General features: G+C 30.8%; 1 protein-coding gene across 4 annotated transcripts in view; it reads right to left on the bottom strand.

Annotated features, from left to right (window-relative positions):
* The window catches only part of LOC139488986 (mitochondrial Rho GTPase 1-A-like), a 35968-nt gene that overhangs the window by 4100 nt on the left and 11462 nt on the right, over positions 1–20406 (bottom strand). For 3 of the 4 annotated variants that reach the window (XM_071274985.1, XM_071274986.1, XM_071274987.1), the window contains exons 8-19: positions 20081–20182; positions 19246–19287; positions 17910–17966; positions 11270–11378; positions 10529–10649; positions 9555–9639; positions 8386–8531; positions 8113–8207; positions 7174–7265; positions 4896–5018; positions 4141–4266; positions 2696–2892 (exon numbers count right to left, since the gene is read on the bottom strand). In XM_071274985.1, coding sequence (XP_071131086.1) covers positions 2696–2892; positions 4141–4266; positions 4896–5018; positions 7174–7265; positions 8113–8207; positions 8386–8531; positions 9555–9639; positions 10529–10649; positions 11270–11378; positions 17910–17966; positions 19246–19287; positions 20081–20182 — 1295 coding nt within the window. Of the gene's footprint in view, positions 1–1817; positions 1887–2695; positions 2893–4140; positions 4267–4895; positions 5019–7173; positions 7266–8112; positions 8208–8385; positions 8532–9554; positions 9640–10528; positions 10650–11269; positions 11379–17909; positions 17967–19245; positions 19288–20080; positions 20183–20406 lie in introns of all 4 variants that reach the window. The other variant, XM_071274984.1, reaches the window with a different exon arrangement.

Here is a 20406-nt window from a genome sequence, read left to right as displayed (position 1 = left end):
TAAAATGTTAATATTATTCAGTGAAATCTGTTAAAACTGACCCCATAAAAATTTGTAACCTGTCTAAAATGAACACTTTGTCACCTTAACCTCGCTGAGCCTGTAGCTAGTATCATGACATGTTATGACATTTTTTTTGCAATTCAAATTGTTTTTAATACCCAACATTTATCTTTTCTGAACAAAATTTGTAGTTCAATAAGGAAAAGTTTAAGCCTTGTTTTATCATGTTTATGTTAAATAGAAGGCCTTAAAGTGAATACACCAATGGATAGCAGGGTAAAAGGAATAATAGCAATAAAGAAGTATGAAGTCAAAGATTAAAGCATTAATTAATGATATAAACTTCATTAGTTTGATGAAAAAAGTTATACATGTATTTTTGAAGCAAAATGAGCTAATTTGGGTTTAATTAAGCAATGCACGAGTTTAAAGGGGCATAAGGGGTTAAATTCAGGATAACTGATTTGACCAAAATCATCACAATTGATTTTCAACATACTTAAACCTATATCCAAATTATAAAAAGTCAAAGGTTTAAGGATGTACTTAGGTGAGGTTTTGGAATCTGTGTCAAATGTTCGGACTCCTTGGTGTTTTTCCATACAATACAATGTAAAATATTTTGCCCCATAACACCCATTTATTTTTTCATATAAGACTTTTTTTAAATAGCTCACGAAAGGTCATTTACCAAAATTTTAGAAGATTCTTAATTTTCTTTCTTTTGTTTTGAAAACTAATAATACCAATGCAAATATAAGGTAAAAGTCTGAGTCAGCCTTTTCCCGCCATATTTTAAATCTCAAATATCTCGAAAAGGAGTTCATGACCTGTCAATATTTTTAGCTTATTTTTATCCTTAATTGATGCTCTACCAGTTTATAGTTTTAATTTTAACTTCTTAATTTAATAATTTTTACCTAACCTCACCTAAGTTCATCCTTAAGGTACTGAAAATTGAACAGAGGAAACTTTTTTAAATATACAGCAGTGTGTCTTTAACATGCATGATGCATGCAATTTTGTACAATGTCCATAAAGCCAGGTTATCTTTGCCATAACTTGACAACCCTGGTGGTGTAAGCACCCCCATATCTGGCAAAAAGGGATTCACTAGACAGCTCTGTTGGTAATATGTAAGTTTGACATTACAATAAATTTTGTTATTAGTTTAGTTTCTTTTTCCAGGATACTGTTTAGTTACTGGTTAGTTTGTATCCAGCTTGGCTCTATAGATAATGACAGAACAGAAAAAGGACCAGTACAACACCTCATGCTACAACATACAGCCTGACAGTTTTTAATTTCTAAAAAAAGGAGTTATTTCCCTTTATTTGTTAAATACTAAAAAAAATTTATGATCTGTCTTTTAAACTATCTTTCCCATATATTTTTTTATTTTGTAAAAGATAAAAATAATACAGCTCTAATCCTTTCATCATACAATATTTTTTTGTCACAAGGTCAAGCTATTTTAATGATTAGGATATAATTTCGAAGCAATCTAAAAATAGTACATTAATTTAAGGTCAAATTCTGCAAGAGTTTTAGACTGCTATGAACTTCACCCCAAATAAGTTCATAATTATTCTAAATGTGATATTACATTGAACAAAACAATAAAATAAGGCTAGATTATAAAACTAATTTTCAGATGTCAAAATTTGTTAAAAATTGATTCATAAAAGACAAGGGAAACAACTCTCTTTTCTAGAAAAACAGGAAACAAATAACCATGATATATACACACTTATAAACATATCCAAGGAGAGTACATGCAGCAGGCTACAATATATAGATAAAATGTTTGAGACCTGATTTTTTCTTCAAGCCAAAGTGGATTCTGCCGAACCAGTAACATGTGCACAAGTCGTTTGAGATTTCTGAAGGATAAGGACATTTAAATAGAGAAGCATAAAAAGAAAAAAAGAAAAACAGTTTGTTTTCATCAGGCAAAGTCATGCAATTAACAGCTAATGAATAATTCTGAACCTCCAGCTTATTTTTAAATGATATTTATAAACAGCTTTTTTTCATTTATAGCATATCTATTATTTCTCTGTAAAGGCTTTTAATACTATACAGATTATTCCTTTAAACATATTTTTTTTTTTTTACCGTATTTAGCCGTTTATAGTTCGGGCTGTTCCATTAGCATAAATTGTGGAGGGAAAAGAAGTTCTAAAACCCTTCTACAACAAATATATTTTCTTTGAATAATTTTGCATACATCATTTGGATCTATAACTGTATGTCCAACAACCCATGTCTAAAAATAAAACATCCCCTTCCTATCCACCCATAGACATCTCAATGGAACAGCCCTTTAACATGAACATGTATAAAATAGACTAGTACACAACATTAAACATAAATAACAAATTCTAAAAAAACTTGTTTATAAGAATTAAATATAAAAAGAATTGTACTTTTATTATACCAAATTAAGACTAAGTCTAATATCTGTTAAATGAGTAACTTTCATTGACTTTACTCTTCTCAGTAATATTTCAAACTTCAAATTTTGAATAAACTTGTTTAATAATTTCCTGATATAATGACTATTACACTGTTAAATATTTGTGAAAAAAAATAATGATGAAAATATATTTCAAGATGGCCTTCCAAATTCATTTACTGAAAAGAGTAACTTTAAATTTGAAGTTGTACATGTCACAAGACCATTACTTACGGATATGCAGCCATTGTAGCTAATTTGATATAAACATCTTTGTTAATTTTATCTAAACAGGCAAAATCTTCTGGGGGCGGAAGTTTGAATTTTTGACAAAATTGTGCAGGAGTCATTTCAAAGTCCTGCCGCACTGCAGGGTATTCTGTTTTTCCAGCCACAAATAAAACTGGGATACGACTGTCTATGAAATGTTTCTGAAAAATAAAAAAAATATTCATCACAGGTATACAGAAATTTTGAAACATGGACAAACTAACAAAAGCTTTAGAAATAGTTACTTTGAAATAACTACTTGTAACAAGCCTGAAAATTTGTCACAAAATACTTTTGTAGAGTAACAAATGTTTTGTTATAAAAAGCTGGTGTTGTGATTGAAATGATTGATTGATAAAAAGCTCCTTTATGTTCAGCAGAATATATCAATATAATATTTTAAAATGATATCATATTGTGCAGTGGTTGTGGTTTACTTGTATGGTTCATAGGTGTTTCTGGCTTTTTGTATAGATAAGACTAGGCTTTCCTATTTAAACTGCATTACGTCATTTTCGGGCCCTTTATAGCTAACTGGTTGCTGTGAGACAAGGCTTTGTTTTGAAGGCAATACTTTGAACTTTAATGGTTAACCTTTTATACAATGTGACTTGGATGGAGATTTGTATCATTTGTATCATTGGCACTCATACCACATCTTCTTATTTATATTTAGTACTAGATGGACACAAAAAGTAAGATTTGTTTTTGTTATTATGTAAGTTTCAAAGGTTGATTTTCACTAAATTAGTACACAATTTTTTTTAGGGGCTAACTGAGGACCACCTCCAGATGCGGGATTTTCTTGCTGTGTTGAAGACTCATTGGTGACCGTAGGTCGGGTTGTTGTCTCTTTGACATATTTTTCCCATTTCCATTCTCAATTTTATTTGTCATCCTCATATATGCATAGAAACAGTCAATACTGTTTATATTGCCTATGGTTTGATATCTTGTTTGTATGAATCTTATCCATGACTTTCATACAATGCACTATAAAAAAGAATGAGGCAGACAATATATCAATTAACATAATGTGGAGAATAATCATGTTGAGATAGTAGTAAAGATCTACGCTGTAATACTGCTATATGTCCTATAGTGTATGCATTTTGTAATCATGACTAAAATTTCAAATTCCACATCAATCTACATGTGTACTTATAGTTAGATGCAAAACAGTTTGGTAAAAAAATCTCTTCAAGGAATAAACTTACTTTTCCATAAAAGAGGCATTAAAATTGGAAGGATGTTCAAATTATCTCCCTTAAAATTATAAATACATTCAGGCAAATGCTAGTAACTGATATCTAATGAGTAGAATAAGAAAAAATAATATCTTCATAAGACTGAAAATTGTTGACAGCATATAAAAAATCGAAAAGAATTTGAATAGTAAATAATCATACCAGATACATTTTAGCACAGAATTCAAACGACCTAGGGTTGGTCACATCATATAATAAACAAGCTACATCACAGTTCATCTCTGTTGGGTTTAACATATCACTAACAACAACATCTACTTCATGTAACTGCAAAAAAAATCAAAATAATAAAATTATACATAATGACATTATTTCTTTTATCCTTTGATGAAAAACAAGGGTTTTCTATACATGCAGATGATATACCAATTAATTTACACATTCTTAAACAAAATTGCATAAAGTATCTAAACTAATAGATTTGTAAAACCCATAAATTTAGATAGAGAACATCATTTTTTTAACAATATAAACATTATTGTAGTCTTAAACCAATTTGCAAGACATTTCGGCCATTGGACTTCTTCTGTTTCTTAATTTTTCTTCTGGACTACATGTACTTTTACAATCATTAAGATGTTAAAGATATAATAAACAGTCAAACAAAAATTAACAAAATCAAAAATTTTTGTTTGCCATTTATTTTTGAAAATATGAAGCTGATGATTAATGACAAATAACTGGCTCAAAATGTTGCATTCTGGGAATAGCAATATTTGGAACATTCTGATTGGTTCAAGCATCAATTTTCAAGATATGAGATGGAAGAATGTAACTAACAAGAACAGATATAGAGTTCTCAATTATTCCAATTTCAAGAATATTCGATATCCTATCTAGATGTTCCATGTAAATACTTTTATTGATACCTTAATTGAGAAAAACTTTTGACTTACCATTAAATATTTTTCTTGACCATAGACCTGTACAGTATTGATTGTAAAAGTAGATAAATGTTCCTTCTCTAACGTGGCTAAATATCGGAGATTCCGTCCTAAATGACCTTGTAATAACGAGGTCTGAAACAAATATTCAATAATAATTACATTAGATGTATGTTTCATTATAATATTTTAATCTGATTGGCTAACTGCACATCACGTGTTATTCCGTAAGCAGTTGCATTGCTCAATACAACTTTTCACTCATGATAACACGTGCTCCAATAATAAAGTGCACAGGTGAATTAAATAATAAAATATATAAAATTCGTGTTTTCATGATCATAGCTAAAAAATGTAATTGTAAGTATTGAATGCTTCTTTTTGTAACTTTATAGGGTTGTAAAAGCGTTGACCGTGCGTACATTTTTAGAATGAAGCGCGGAAGCGCTTCATACAAAATGTACTTCGGTCAACGCTTTTACACCCCAATAAATTTTAAAAAGTAGCATTCAATTCTTAAATAATATTTCATTCTTATTTATATCTATGAAGCCATAAAATGTTGAAAAAATAATTATACTATAAACTAATGATATCAAAATAGCTTGTTAATAATGTGAAAATTCTTATAATTTTTAAGACAACTGGACTTATAGAAAAAATACAAGTAAAAAAACAGTTGTACTATAAAAAGTGAAAGACAATATGATAAACCAAAAAGATCAAATTTATTAACTGTTTTTTACAGCTGAATAATTGGAGTTCCACAATTAAAGAAAAAGTTTTCGTCCAGAAACATATTTTTGCAATATTTCAGAACAACAATTCCATGAAGGATGGTCTCAAATTGTGTGCACTAGCTCAGACTTTGTGGGCGACTGATTTAAATGTATAAATGTAAAAATGTATGAATCAGCCGAGGTTTCTTCAAGTTGCATTTAAATATTGAGAATCTACTTTTTTCTAACTCTCTTTCATCATAGATATTGGTTGTGTTTGAATATGTGCCTAAGGGGGCATATGGTTTGACATTTCATATAGCAAAATAGCAAACCAAATGTACCTATTGGTAAGTATAGGCCCCCTTAGGCATATATCCAAACATAGGTTTTAAATGCTAACATTATTACGATCCCTGCAATGCTACACATATATTGATTGTTTTTTACTAGCTTAAATTCTAGTTGTAATGCTTTAGATGGAACAACAAACACTCAAGTTTTTATACAACGATATATAGAGATTAATACATGGCCTTTTCCATATCAGCCTGGGTATCATCCCGAGATTCCCATATCAGCCTGAGACGGAGTCAAGGTGCTGATATGGGTCGAGGGATGATACCCAGGCTGATATGGAAAAGGCCATGTATTAATCGCTTTATCATATACTTCCGACAATAGTTTTATGTAAGGCAAATAAACAAATGCAATAACTAAAACAGTCAAAAACTTTATAAAGAAGTTGAATTAAGAATCAAATATACTATAATTGTCCAACAACAGCATTACTACCTCCATATATATATTTATGGTAACATTTCCTAAAGAGGCATTTTGAAACATTGACAATTCGGAAGAGTTTTATGATCATTATTACTCCATGTTTGTTGTACTATAAAATGATTCATAATTGTCAATGGCATTTGTTAGCAGCCAAGTACTTTTATCCCCACAAAAGTTCCTGTAAATTTTGACATCGTCATAAAAAATATCTGACGTCACAATGGAAAAGTAAACAACCAATACCGGAAACACCGGAAGTAACTTGCACGAGAGGCACTATTATGGGTTTTGTGCACGAGATGCACCTGATATGGGTTATCAGCCCGGGTGGGAAATTATGGCTTGTGTACTTCCGCTCATTACACACATGCAAAAGCTATCATATCAATGCTAAGTATATGATAAAATAAATTATTACATTGGTTGCAATGAATTACATTGATTGCAATGAATTACATTGATTTCACAGTTAAATAAAAACCAATAATTTCACTCTCTGACATCATACAAAAATAGGCGTTGTCAAGACGTCAATAACGGCGGATCAAAACAAATTGTGAATGCGTAGAAAAAAAGATATAGTTCCTTACATGTTTTACATTAATTTCTTTAAAAAAAGCCATTTGCCAATGCAATAAAAGAATAACTAATTGAAGAATTCAAATATCGAAAAATATTCAACTCGTGACTGAACAACAGTGATAATTAACTCATGCGCTATACCCATTCGTGATTTAATGTGTTGTTCAGTCACTCGTTGAATATTTTTCTCTACAACTACATACCTTGCCCACAGACTTAGCACCAAGCACATGACATCTGAACACATTTCTGGAGGTATGTTTCTTGTCTAAATCTATTTTCTTATCCCTAGTGACTATAAAACAACAAACATTTATTTAATGAAAATATTTCAAGCAGCTTTCTAATTTTAATATACATCATCTGTCATTCAGACTAAACCAGAATTATTATATTTCAATTGTTGTCTTTTATATTTTCTCAAATACATACTCAATTTGATATAATTACTGGATTAAAGTCCATTGATTTTTTCATCAAATTTCTTGAATACATTTTATGCCTTCAATCCTACAAAACTTAAACTTAGTTAATATTAGACATATAAAATGTTCATTTATGTGTATATTGATGTATGTATTTGAGAAGACAAAACTAAGTGGCAAAACTTCTGTCTGATCAATTTGTCCTTTATATAAATATGTTCACCGTAATATAAATAAAAATTGACTTTACCAAGTCAGGAATATGACAGTTGTTATCTATTCGTTTGTTGTATTTGAGCTTTTAATTTGGCCATTTGCTTAGGTATTTTCCGTTTACAGTTTTCATCAGAGTGTGGTATTTTTGTAATTAATCTTTTTGACCGTGACAGGCACTGGTCAGGTATTATATTCACATTTCCAAACAACATGCAAATAGAAATTACCCTGGTCAAACATGCATGTTATTTGTCTTTCAATTTGTTGATTGATCATTGATGTTCAATGCCACTTTCAGCTTTTGTTCTATGGAAGGTGCACTTCCTTTAGGTGGGCAGTGTGTGACTGATTCAAGAAGTGTATGATTTAGTTGCAATTTTCTTTCAATCGCAAATGAAGATAACAGCTTTGTATTTCACGTGTAATTGACACATGCATGATCTCTGATGTCAGCATTACAATTTTGAATATTTGATCACATAATAATTTTATTTTTCTAACCTTGAATAGCCGAAACCTGGCTGTCATGTAAATACTGATAACCTAAATATGCTAAAAATTCTATAGTTCTGGGTACATCTAGAAGCGTGGTCAGTCTGAAATGTATAAGAATTGATTGCTTCAGGTACAAGTTAAGAAGTGTTACTAGCCTCAAAATACTCCCACTGATCATGATAGCCTTGTGATGTTATAAAAAATTTGAAGCTTGCACAGAAATTATACATTAAGTATCCACTGAATATAATTTTTCATGAAAATATTTTTTCAACTTACGCCCATTGAGCCAGATAACCTTGCGAAGTTATCCAACCGTTAGGATTTGTACAGACTGTATTATTAACATCTTGTCCCCATGGCATCACAGGACAAGTACTAAATAAGTTCTGTAATTCTGGTGGTGACAGGCATCCATCACTATCCTGAAAATAACAAGAATATCAGTAAAAGATTAGAGATTATACAAAATTCAGCTCCGGTAATAAGGAGGAGGCATGGTATTAAAGTACTTTTTTAGGCTAATTAAATTCAATATCAACAGACAATGACGACAATGATGGTAATTATGATAATTGAGGAACTGTACAAATTATTATACTGACTGCAAGACTTTAGATAAAGTTGGTCAGACTTAAGATGAAATTATTTCTAAAACATTTTGAAGATTTTAAGCCTTGTATTTTGTTCATGACTACTATTTATAGCTATAGTAAGAACCATTTTTCAGACTTGCTCATACCACAAGTTTAAATTTGGTATGACTTCTTCAAATAAGAATAGGTCCAAGACCACAATTATTTCGTAGTGCATTTCTTTTAGAACATAAATGAAAATAAAAAAAATCCCACCTGCGCTTTCTCAAAGAAACTTTTACAGTGTGTTGTACTACTTTTGGTTCAAATTATATCAAAATTATAGAAAACTTCATCGTCTCTAACTCAAAATATGGACAATTTTATGTTTAGGGCGTCTTGAAATCTTTTGACAGCTTCTGAAGTGCCAATTCTAAACCTTTTTCAGCTGGACCAAATCACTACTTTCCTTTAAAATTCTGGACCCAAATTTTTGACAGTGTAATTTCACCCCCTACTTGCAATTTGAGGCATTAAACACGGAGAAATAAATTTGGAAGGGGTATAAAAATTAATGGCAATTAACCCACTGTCAACACTAGGGACTATATTTGTGAACAACGAAAATCAAGGGACGACAATATAATGGTGGTCTCGAACCAATAGTCAACCTGTGTCACATCCAACCTGGTTTCCAAGGGAGATAACTCCACATTAAATTATGAATTATTGAAACCTACATATTTACAGCATTTGTTCTGATGATCAAGGGAATTTACAATTTTTCCTTCATCTCTTGTCTTTTTTGTGTGTCAAAAATAGTATGAAAATGTAACGGTTATTTTCTTACAGATAATATTACTTAATACTTACTTCATCATATTTGTTAAAGACCATTTTCAGAAACTGTATCCCTTGTAATGTTAATTCTGTTGTGGAACCAGATCCCACCATTATTCTGTAACAAAAGAGAAACTTTAAAAAATTGAACTGTTTGAATGTATTAGATAATTAAAACAAAATGTGTAAAATATAATCTTCTTATGAAAACTGGTACTTTTTTTTGTAATTTCATGTAATTAAACAAATATGATGTATTTCAATCAATAATTAAAAGTAAATTAAAAGGGTAACAAACTGAGATTAAATCAACGATCAAAATTATTTTGTCACATCTTTTTATCAAATATTTTAATCAAATAAGTCAACAATTCCTGTAACTGAAATGTTGGTGATTTTTTTTGTAGTAATCTTTGTGCATCAAAACTTTTCAGTTTGGTAAAATAATTGTTAGTAGTTAGAAAATTATATAAGGGTCCTGTGGAACCCAGTGTTTCCCCTATTGTTGCTGTTAGTCGCAGGCTCAACATAAATGGGGAAACAATTATTAAAATTTTTCCTTTAGATACCCTCTTTTGATTATAAGAAGCTTTTATCCAACTGCCAGAAAAACTAAGTCCATTTATAAGAAAAATATGGATTTACAGGATTTTTTTCCCCCTTTTTTACAAAATTTGCATATGGTTACTATCTCTTATGATCATAAACAAGCTTCTGTCCAAGTTTGGTTGAAAGTCTGGGATACTTTAAGAAAATTTCAAAAACTTTAACCGCAGAGTGAATATTTGTTGACCCTGCTTAGGACGGAATGTAGGATTGCCACAAAAATGAATATATATTTCTGAACTTCCTACATTTTGCAATTGATGAAGATTGTCCTAACAATACGATCAAATGAAAAATTTCAATCCAACTTTCCTAATCATATATATCTTTATAAATAATATAAATCAAAATCCAGATATCAGATACTCTTATTTTGTTGCTAAGTATAAAATAAAATTTACTTTGGGTATAAAAAATCTCGTGTGAGCTGCAATCGATCGTCGTAACCAAAAGCCCTCATAACTGTCCATGTTGTCTCATGTCGACCTCGTTGTATAAATAACGTGTGTAGAAATAAAAATCCTGAAATAAAAGACGATTTTATTAGTTTTTCTCATTTGAATTGTTTCACATTTGTGATTTAATAATTTATATATGACTATTCCGTATGGGATTTGCTCATTGTTGAAGGCCATACAGTGACCTATAGCTGTTAATTTCTGTGTCATTTGGTCTCTTGGAGAGCTGTCTTATTCGCAATCATACCACATCTTCTTTTTTATATTGTTATCAAATATCCTATTTTTAAAACAATACAATCTTGAAATAATATATAAACATCAATCTCAAGGTGTGGGATTTTCGCCCTGTGTTGAAGAGCAGTGGTGGCCTTTCTGCTATTGGGTTTGGTTGTTGCTTCTTTGACACATTCCAAGTTTCCATTCTCATTTTCATGTTGATGAGACTTAAAAAAACCTGAAGATCTTGTTTTGTTTCTTGTCTTTGAGTTGCTGCCATATTGTTCCAGCTTCAACTTTCTATAAATAATTAAGTTGAAATGAACAAAACTTTTCAGCATTTGTTTTTGTTTTTTTCATTTTTTACTTTGATGGAGATTGATTGGAACTTATACCACATGTTTTTATTCATATTAACAATGATTAATTGAATTGGTGGTGTGATACCAGAATATAACAACAAACCTTTAAGCGTTAAGGCATTCTCTTTGACCCCATCAGTTATATTTCTTTTAACAATTGACTTCACATCATCTAAGGCTTGCTGGTGTAGTGGTGCATTAAAACATTTCCTCTGCAAAAAAAATAAATATGGGAGGATATTCAATTAACAATATAATTGTTAAAAAAAACTACAAAAAAAAAATATGACAAATGCTACATTTAAAGTTTTTTTAGACTCCCTCCATCACTGATTTTTAAATCACTGACTAATGAATGGAAGTAACAAGTAATGACTTTCATTCTTCTGTTAGTAAAGAAATTTCCAACAATGAAAGGTTGATTGTGTCAAGTTGTATAACAACAAACCTTTTATGAGGGGCGTAAAGGGGGGGGGGGGGGGTATCCGCAGGGAAGAACGCGAAATAAAATTGCTATTTCACGATGAACGAACAATTAAAAATTTCTTGCATGTTGATCTTTTTACCGATATCATGAAACACGGTGAATAACAAACCTTTTTCACGGCTGAATGTGAAATAAAAATGGCAAAACACGCTGCACAAAAATAACCCTTTACCCCCCTCTTCTATTTGCAGATATGAAATTTGCTTATTTACAAAGGACAACTCATCAAATTAAAGTCCCCACAGCATGATTCATCAAATATCAAACCAACCAACTTAATTTAACAAATATGTGATGAAAATGTCAATAATGTGTCAGTATTCAAAGTATATTCACAAAGAAGGAAGTGACTGTCCTGCAAATACTGTACATGTAATGTTGAACTCATAGCAATAAATTTTGAGAAAAAATATCAAGACCATTTCTTCATACAAAAGTCAGAAAACATGTAGCAAAATTACGGACAAACTAACAAATAGCAAATGTAAATGCAGTATAACTGCCCTCTGGAAATTTGGCTTAACGAGGGGGAAACAGAAACATGAGAAAGAAAATGGGAATGGAATACTTTTTTATGAGAAATTTACTCAGATCATTTATGTATAATAATTAAAGTAAATGTAGGGTTTATGTCAAAGAGACAACAACAAAACAACACGACAACCGAAAAACATCTTGATGTCTGCATATCAAGACGGCCAAATGAAACTTTGATAAAAACTGATGGTCTCCAATGTCAAAACATTTCTTAAGAAAGTGAAATATATTCTAGAACTGAAACAAAGTTCTGGTAACATAAAGGATTTCAGACATATATCATTACATGTTAGAAAACCAGAAACTCTCCTATTTCATGTAGCCCCCCAACTGTTAACTTTCAGACACATAACAGTATCATTAAATTTTCTAATGCTTTAATTTAGGAAACCAGAAACTTTTCCCAGTTTTAATCATTATCTTTTAGTCAACAACCAAAAGCACAGATTCATTATACCATGACCAACATGCAAACAATAATTCAGTCCTGAAACCATCTGATTTTCAAACATGCTTCAGTTTAAGCATCCCCAATATTAAAGATTATTATGAAAATAAACAGCTAAAGCAAAAAAAAAAAAAACATTGTTAAACTGGGGGGAAAAAAAGTAGAATTAAGATAATTGAATAAGATAATTGTCACTGCTTGATAATTATTTAGTTTATACATTATTACCCCTTTTTGTGTAGGATTAATAAATACAAATATGAATAAACTTCAATGTCTTATGTAGGCCTAGGTTGACCAACACTCTCTGGATATTAAAAAACCCTCGCAACAATTTGTTTAGGCCTCATAGCTGGTTCGCTGGAAGATAAAAATTTGAACTTCAAACAAACATTAAAATTTGCATAGGCAAACTTAAGTAAAATTGTGGAAATGAAAACTAAAAGGACACAAGGACTATCAAAGGTAAGGGCATACAAAATCTATGATTCATTTACAATCAAGAAGACTATTCTGGATTAAACCTTGATCCAAACAATTGTCCTAAATATGCATGAAATATTTGCCACTGCACAATAAGCTAGCAAAAAACCAACCAGTCATCTTGAACATTCTGAGTCAAAAGTTAGAAAAGGTGAAGATGTACAAGTTTGAAAAGGAAATATTATATATGTGGCCTTATAAGGATTATCGAATGACGTAGGTTGTAGTGGAGCTTTAAACTGTTGCTTAAAAAAAACCTGTAATATAAATCAACAAAGAAAACAGATGAGATGTAAATTCTTGCTTTATGAAACAACCCAACATAAATTAACAAAGATTTTTAGAAATCGTTAAATGTAACAAATCCTGCTCAGTATGGAAGCGTTGTTTACTAGTCTAACACTAACTATCAATAAGCAGTGGTATTTTATAAGACAAAACAAATTCAATGAATTTCTGGAATATAAAAGCTGTGCTGCAAAAGGTTGGAACACATGTAAACACATGTGATTATCTACCAAAAGAAAAAAAGAGTTCCTAAAGACCTGAAAAAAACTGCCTAAAGAAGAGTTGAAATGTTAGCAAGCTTGCCTGCAAAATCATGACAATATAACGATTCATGAAGTAATTAAGGCCAATCAAAGCTTGCTGTCAGAAAATGCAAAGTGCAAAAATCCCCAAAGCTTATCAAATAAGAGCAAATTGTCCATAGAAAGACTAAGAGAAAAATGGTAGAATTTTGTTGACACTCCCTCCCTCTAATATATTTTACATAAATGGTCTTTGTGTCCAATGTCTACTGTTAAAAGTCTTAAATTAACAGGAGACATTAAAATTTCATTTATGTTGAACTTTCCTAATCAATAAAATTGATCTTTAAGTTTATAAACATAAACAGAAAGAGATACATAAATGTGGTAATACCCATTGGTGGCCCTCGGCTGTTGTCTGCTCTATGGTCAGGTTGTTGTTTATTTGACACATTCCCCATTTCCATTCTCAATTTTAAATAAAACTTTGTAAGTAAAGGTTAGGCCCTTAAAATCAGCAAACTTAAAATAAGAAAAACATTTAATAACTTCTTTCTATATTTCAAGAAAAAAGTCTGCTAAAATTTGTGTGCAAAATTATGATTTTCCCCTTATGTAGACAAACACACATATGGTGTACAAAACTATAAGCCTTGGATCTTTTGATTAGTTTTTTTTATGTACGACAATTTTCCCCCCACTACAATGATATGCGAGGACCTGTAAAGTCTGATTGAACAAATATAACTGTATTATCATCAAGTTGCCACAGCAACATGTACAGTAAACAATACTGGAATGAAGGCAGAAGTCTTTCACCTCTTACTTAACTCCCAAAACTGATGTGTACCTGCTATCTATCAACTATGCAGCTTAAATCTGAGAAGCAGCCATGGCAAAAGCAAAAATTGATAGTTAACTCTGCCTTTTAACGATTTTATTATTCTATAATACTTTTCTTGTTGTTGCAAGTCTGTGAATCAACTTTCAAGAATTCAGTTATCCCTAGATTTGGCATGCCACTTAACCTCAAGGCTTCACCCCTGAATTTGCCATATAGATTATATCCTTAAACCCTATTGCCAATCTGCTGCAGCAATAAGCTCAGCATATTGTCTTTCTTCTAAGACATTTTGACAAGTAAAAACTACAGGACAGCAGCAGTTGCTAGCAAGTTAACCATTAAAGTCTTATAAAGTCACCTTCAACTCTGTATATACCTGAAGTAGGAACAGTTAAATTCACATAAAATTTAAAGAAATCATATGTACACATACATTTTAGCCCCTTTTTATCATATGTTATCGAATAAAAGGGTTATTAAAAAAAATTCAGTGATGGCTTAAATAATAATTCAATAGCAGATATATTATTTCTTGCCTGATTTATGGCTACCTAAAAGTCCAGTTGCTTAAATCATATGCGTATTCAGGACAGTTTTATAATAGACATATAATTATACACTGCTTTTCACAAGACTTATCAGCTGCCAGAGTCAAATTGTTAACATGCTAGCTCAATAGGTCCCTAATAAGATACCCCACTTTAATGGGACACACAGTTCTGACTCTAAGCACACCAGACTTTTCTCAGACTCCTAAATGCTGCATAACTTGTGCACACTAAGAAACAGCAAATAATAGTTTTTAAGTCTTGGTTTTACCAAGATAGGGATCAAAGCCATGACCTTGTGCATGTGTTGTGCACTTGAAGTCTGTATGCTACCAAGAGAATGACCACGACTGTCATACCTTATCAGAATTAATTAGATAGCAACCACCAAAAGAGAAAAATCATCTGATACAAAAAAAAATAATATTAAGTATGTTATTAAATCAGGTGTTTATCTTTAGTTTTCTTTCATCCACTCAAAACCCAGAAATGAAGCTCTAATTAAGTAAGCATCATTATTGTGCAAAATATACAGAAAATAACTGTGAATAACTGCCGCACTTGGGTATAATTAAAAGAACTCAAACATTAACGGGATTCTAAAACCACATCAGATTTCCAAATCATTACTTACAGACAAAAACAACTGCAAAATATCAAATCTTTTTTTTGATTCTGCGTGAATTTACTATTGTGATTGTTGGAAAGTAGGCCAAAATACAAGATAAATTATTCAGATTTCAGGAAATGTTCCATTTATTTGATGATACCAAAATTTGATATGCATTTTTTTACTTTTGCAAAACCTACCCTGCAGCCAATTTCACTAAAAATTCTTAATGGAATATAACAATATATAAGGCCAATGATCCTTAAGTAGTAATTATATTCTAAAACAAAAAATCCCCCCTCCCAGGAAAAAAACTTCTTTATAAATAATAAATTTTCTATTGGTTTTCCCTGAAATATAAATTTTAATGTTTCAATTTTAATATAAAAGCAGAAATTTGTCTTTGAAATTAATATCCAGTTGTGTCATAATTCTAACAGTAATTCAATACTTTTACATTTTAACCTCATATATCATGTATATATATATATATATATATATATTTTTTACATAAATAATGTATATAAAAGGAGATATGGGTTATACTTCAATGGTACAGCAGCCATACAACATGTAAAGCAAGAAGACATCTAGAGGTCAACATCGTTTTTGACAGTTGTCTATATGATCAGAAAATTAGACAAAAAATATGCAATAAAAAAGTAGGGATCTTGTTATTATTCCTGTAACAAAATCCCTGCACTTGACAAAACCTAAGACAAAGGAATAGTGTTTTTACCTACTTAAGTCACCAGACCTTCAACACTGTGCAAAGTATCACAGTGTTCTCCCCAGGCCGTTTTAGCGTCGCGGTACCGCGACGCTATATTTTTTCACCGTGATGCTATAATAATTCCCGCGACGCTATAATTATTCCCGCGACGCTATAATTATTTTGAAGATGCTATTTTACATGTCCTCAATTTTGAACTTTCATCTATTATCGATTATGATCATAAAAACTATATCACCTTTAATTGTAATCCCTTTAAGTCGGACACTAAAGGCAATTAAGAGATTAAATGCTAGGTGTTAATTGCCCTCAGGGTGATAACTGTTTGGATGCGAATATCCCAAGCTGACACTTGTGACATGACCACGTGTCTGCAATCACCAATATCGACATGGAAAAATGCAATCACAAAACAATTCGAAATCTACGTTTTGTATTACGAAATTTCAAAGATTGAAACGAATTTTATTTTTTTTAAAAAGGTCGTTTATTTGTGCAACTCTCCAAAAATTACTTTCTTTCTCTTCCGGTAATACGAGAGCGAGAATTTTGATTTAGAGCTAAAATATGTTTAATACTTCTTTAAAAAGTTATCATAATTGGCTTCAGTTTATGTTTAATCCATTTAATGCATTAAAAGCGTCTTATTCATTCACAATCTCTTGTCAAACAATGTTTATTCTCGGACTCATTTTCGTAAATTTTACTACGGCCGCCATTGCACATTTTTGTGTAAATTACGGATCGGAACCGGAGCAGACATGACAAAAATCCGCATTTTCAAGATAATGACAACAGATGGACAGTAGACAGAAAAATTAAACCAAGAGAGAAAACTACGCATTACCAGACTATTTGTTAGATAACTTTGTTAAAAATACATATGATTTTGATGTAAAGATAAGAAACAACTGGGACTAATTCATTGAGTGGCATGAAACAATGAATTTCATAAACATGATAAAAAAAAGTTTTTAAATTGATTTTTTTTTGCTTCTTTTGCTACTTTATCTTTACTTGATATAATATAAAAAGCAGTTAATTTTGTGTAATAGATAATTTAGTTTTGTATATATACAGGTTGCACTATAATGAACCATTCATTCATTTGACTTATTGTTGGGTAACTGAAACCACATATTTATTTTTATTTGGCACAAGAGGAAAAAAATAATTCTGTAACTATAAATGAATAAAGAAGACATAAACTGAAACAACTGTTTTTGTGGTTATAGTCTAATTGTATTCTCAGTTATGAATTGAACAATATAAACTAAAACGTATAAAGGAAATAGAGCATCAACGCGACGCGACAAACGACATTAAAAAAAATACAGTTAATAATTTTTTTTACGCAAAATGTGATGCTATCCAAAATTTCTGGGGAGAACACTGTATCATGATACCTCTCAATGTGTTCGAGACATTCATCTTAGCTAAATATCTTTAAACCACTTAGAGTTTATAAAATAAATCCTTGAGTATCTATTGTTTTACAGATCTTTGTTTGTGTATTCATTTACCTGAAACAAATGGACTTCGTCATCGTTCAGTAAATGGTCATTATCTAGGTCACAAATCTGAAAAATAGTTTTAAGTTAATTTCAACAGCTGTAAGTTAGCATGAAAATTACATGAAATTTTTCATCCTTTATTAGGTGTAAATAAAACTATTTTAAATCTAGGTTGTATTTTTACTCGTTACAAGAATGGAATATTTAAAAATCTCTTTTTGGGTGCATTTTGGTTATAATTTTTTTTTTAAATTGCAGCGCTTCAAAATGTTCTTTCCTGTTCTAATGTTCTAGTATAAAAAGGTAGCTACTTCTTCATATCAATATATCTTTCTACGTGAATGTATGAGAAAAAACAAATAAATTGAATGTATTCTGTGTTTCATTTATCAATATTTGATTCTGTGTTTCATTTTTAATTTTTTATATCTTTATATTACTTCATAAATTTGGATGGTATTCTATCATTCAGACACTTAAATTTGTGGACACTTAAATTTGCGGTCATTAAACATCTTTCACGTTACAAGCATGGTCCTCCAAAAAACAATGAACATACATGTACCTACATGGAAAATATCAAGGTTGTTATCCCAATAAAAACTTGAAAAACATTGCAATAACAGATGTACAATCAAATCTGATTAGTTTACTCAGTGATATTATTGTCCTTTTTCAAAACTACCTCTACCGTTTTTTATTGGGAAAAATGCATATTTTTATTGAAATTGGGAAATTGGGAAATTTGTATATTTTATTTTAAACACATCTCAGATATTTTGCTGACCATTGCTGTCTTTTCTACACTGTTTTTTTCATGTATATTTTGGTTGTCAGACATTTTTAACCTGAAAGGTACTTTTTGGAGAGGGGAAAGACACAGAAACAATGATGGTACTTAATGCATTGAAAACCACATGTGTTACAAACACCATGATGATTCTGATCAGAAAATCGGATCTCAAAAGTGCTTTCTAATATCAAAATAATAACATGAATACGAAATTTACAAACATTACTACCAATGCCATCACTGTTTTGGGAAAATGTAAAAAAATTTTGGGAGGAATTTAAAGCCATTTTTTTTAGTAACTGGGAATTTTCTCTAGGGGAAAAGGTCGAATTTCGGCTGTAATTTGAGGCAAACAATATCACTGTTACTACAATGACCAACTAACCTTGATCAGTGTCAGCTCAATGTACAATTGCAGATATTGGCCTATTAATTCTGTGCAAAAATGATATTTTCTAATTTTCTGTGTTTTATGACAATAACTCAACTATGAAATTTCAAACTCATTAATGATGTAAATAAACCCTTGGCATACCAGTATTAATACATTACCTTGAATACTCGTGTTAACGCTTTCTTACACAGTGGCGTCAGCTGAAATAAGAAATGAATATATGCTTTAAGTGTGAAAGGCAGTCAAATATAATTAAAAAAACAAACAAAAAAAACAGAGAGTTAACCAAAATCAAGTAAGCAGATTTGACAATTAACGATCCAAATGTAATATTTTACAAAATTTCCATGTAAAAAGGACAAGTTCGATGAGCACCCATTTTGGCACCCCCTTTATACTCATTTTTCAAAATTTTGTTGTCCTTTTTTACTGTATATCATTTTTGTTTTCAGGTTGTTGGTTTTCTCATTTCAAATGTTTAACATTTTGCTATGTTGGGGCCTATTATAACTTACTATGCAGAGTTGGGGCCTATTATAACATGCTATGCAGAGTTGGGGCCTATTATAACATGCTATGTTAGGGCCTATTATAACTTGCTATGCAGTATACCGGGCCTATTATAACTTGCTATGCAGTATACCGGGCCTATTATAACTTGCTAATCAGTATACCGGGCCTATTATAACTTGCTATGCAGTATACCGGGCCTATTATAACTTGCTATGCAGTATACGGGGCCTATTATAACTTGCTATGCAGTATACCGGGCCTATTATAACTTGCTATGCAGTATACCTTTGGCTCATGATACGGCCACTTTTAGTTGCTAACATCTTTGCTTTTAGACTTTCATGAAAAGTTGTCTCATTGGCAATCATACCCAATCTCCTAATTTATTTATAACTATGAATAGTACAAGTAAATTAAATGATTTTGAACCATCCTTTTTGGAAACTTTTAGATTTTCTTGCAAATTATTTTCGAACCTACCTCTTTTTCTTCAGGATTATATACAGGGGCTGTAGGATGCAGTACTGCTTTCTGTGCATAGTAAAACATCTCACTTATATTCTTCAATGTTCTTGCTGAACACTACAAAAAAGCGTTTATAAAACATGATGTATTTACAAACATAGAAAGTACTCTTTTTTTTTCATGGGACACCAATTTTAGCAAATATCCTATTCACAAATTTTGTATTACCAATAAATCACATTTTTCTCCTATTTATTTTTCTTTATGTATGAAAATACAACGGAAAACTTGTTGAATAAGAATTGAAAAAAAAAATGGAAATTTGAACAACTAATTTCAAT

Source organism: Mytilus edulis, chromosome 9 (assembly GCF_963676685.1).
Source record: "Mytilus edulis chromosome 9, xbMytEdul2.2, whole genome shotgun sequence".
NCBI classification, from domain to species: domain Eukaryota; kingdom Metazoa; phylum Mollusca; class Bivalvia; order Mytilida; family Mytilidae; genus Mytilus; species Mytilus edulis.
Note: the sequence above shows the minus strand (reverse complement) of the source record. Positions and strands in the feature narration are given on the sequence as shown.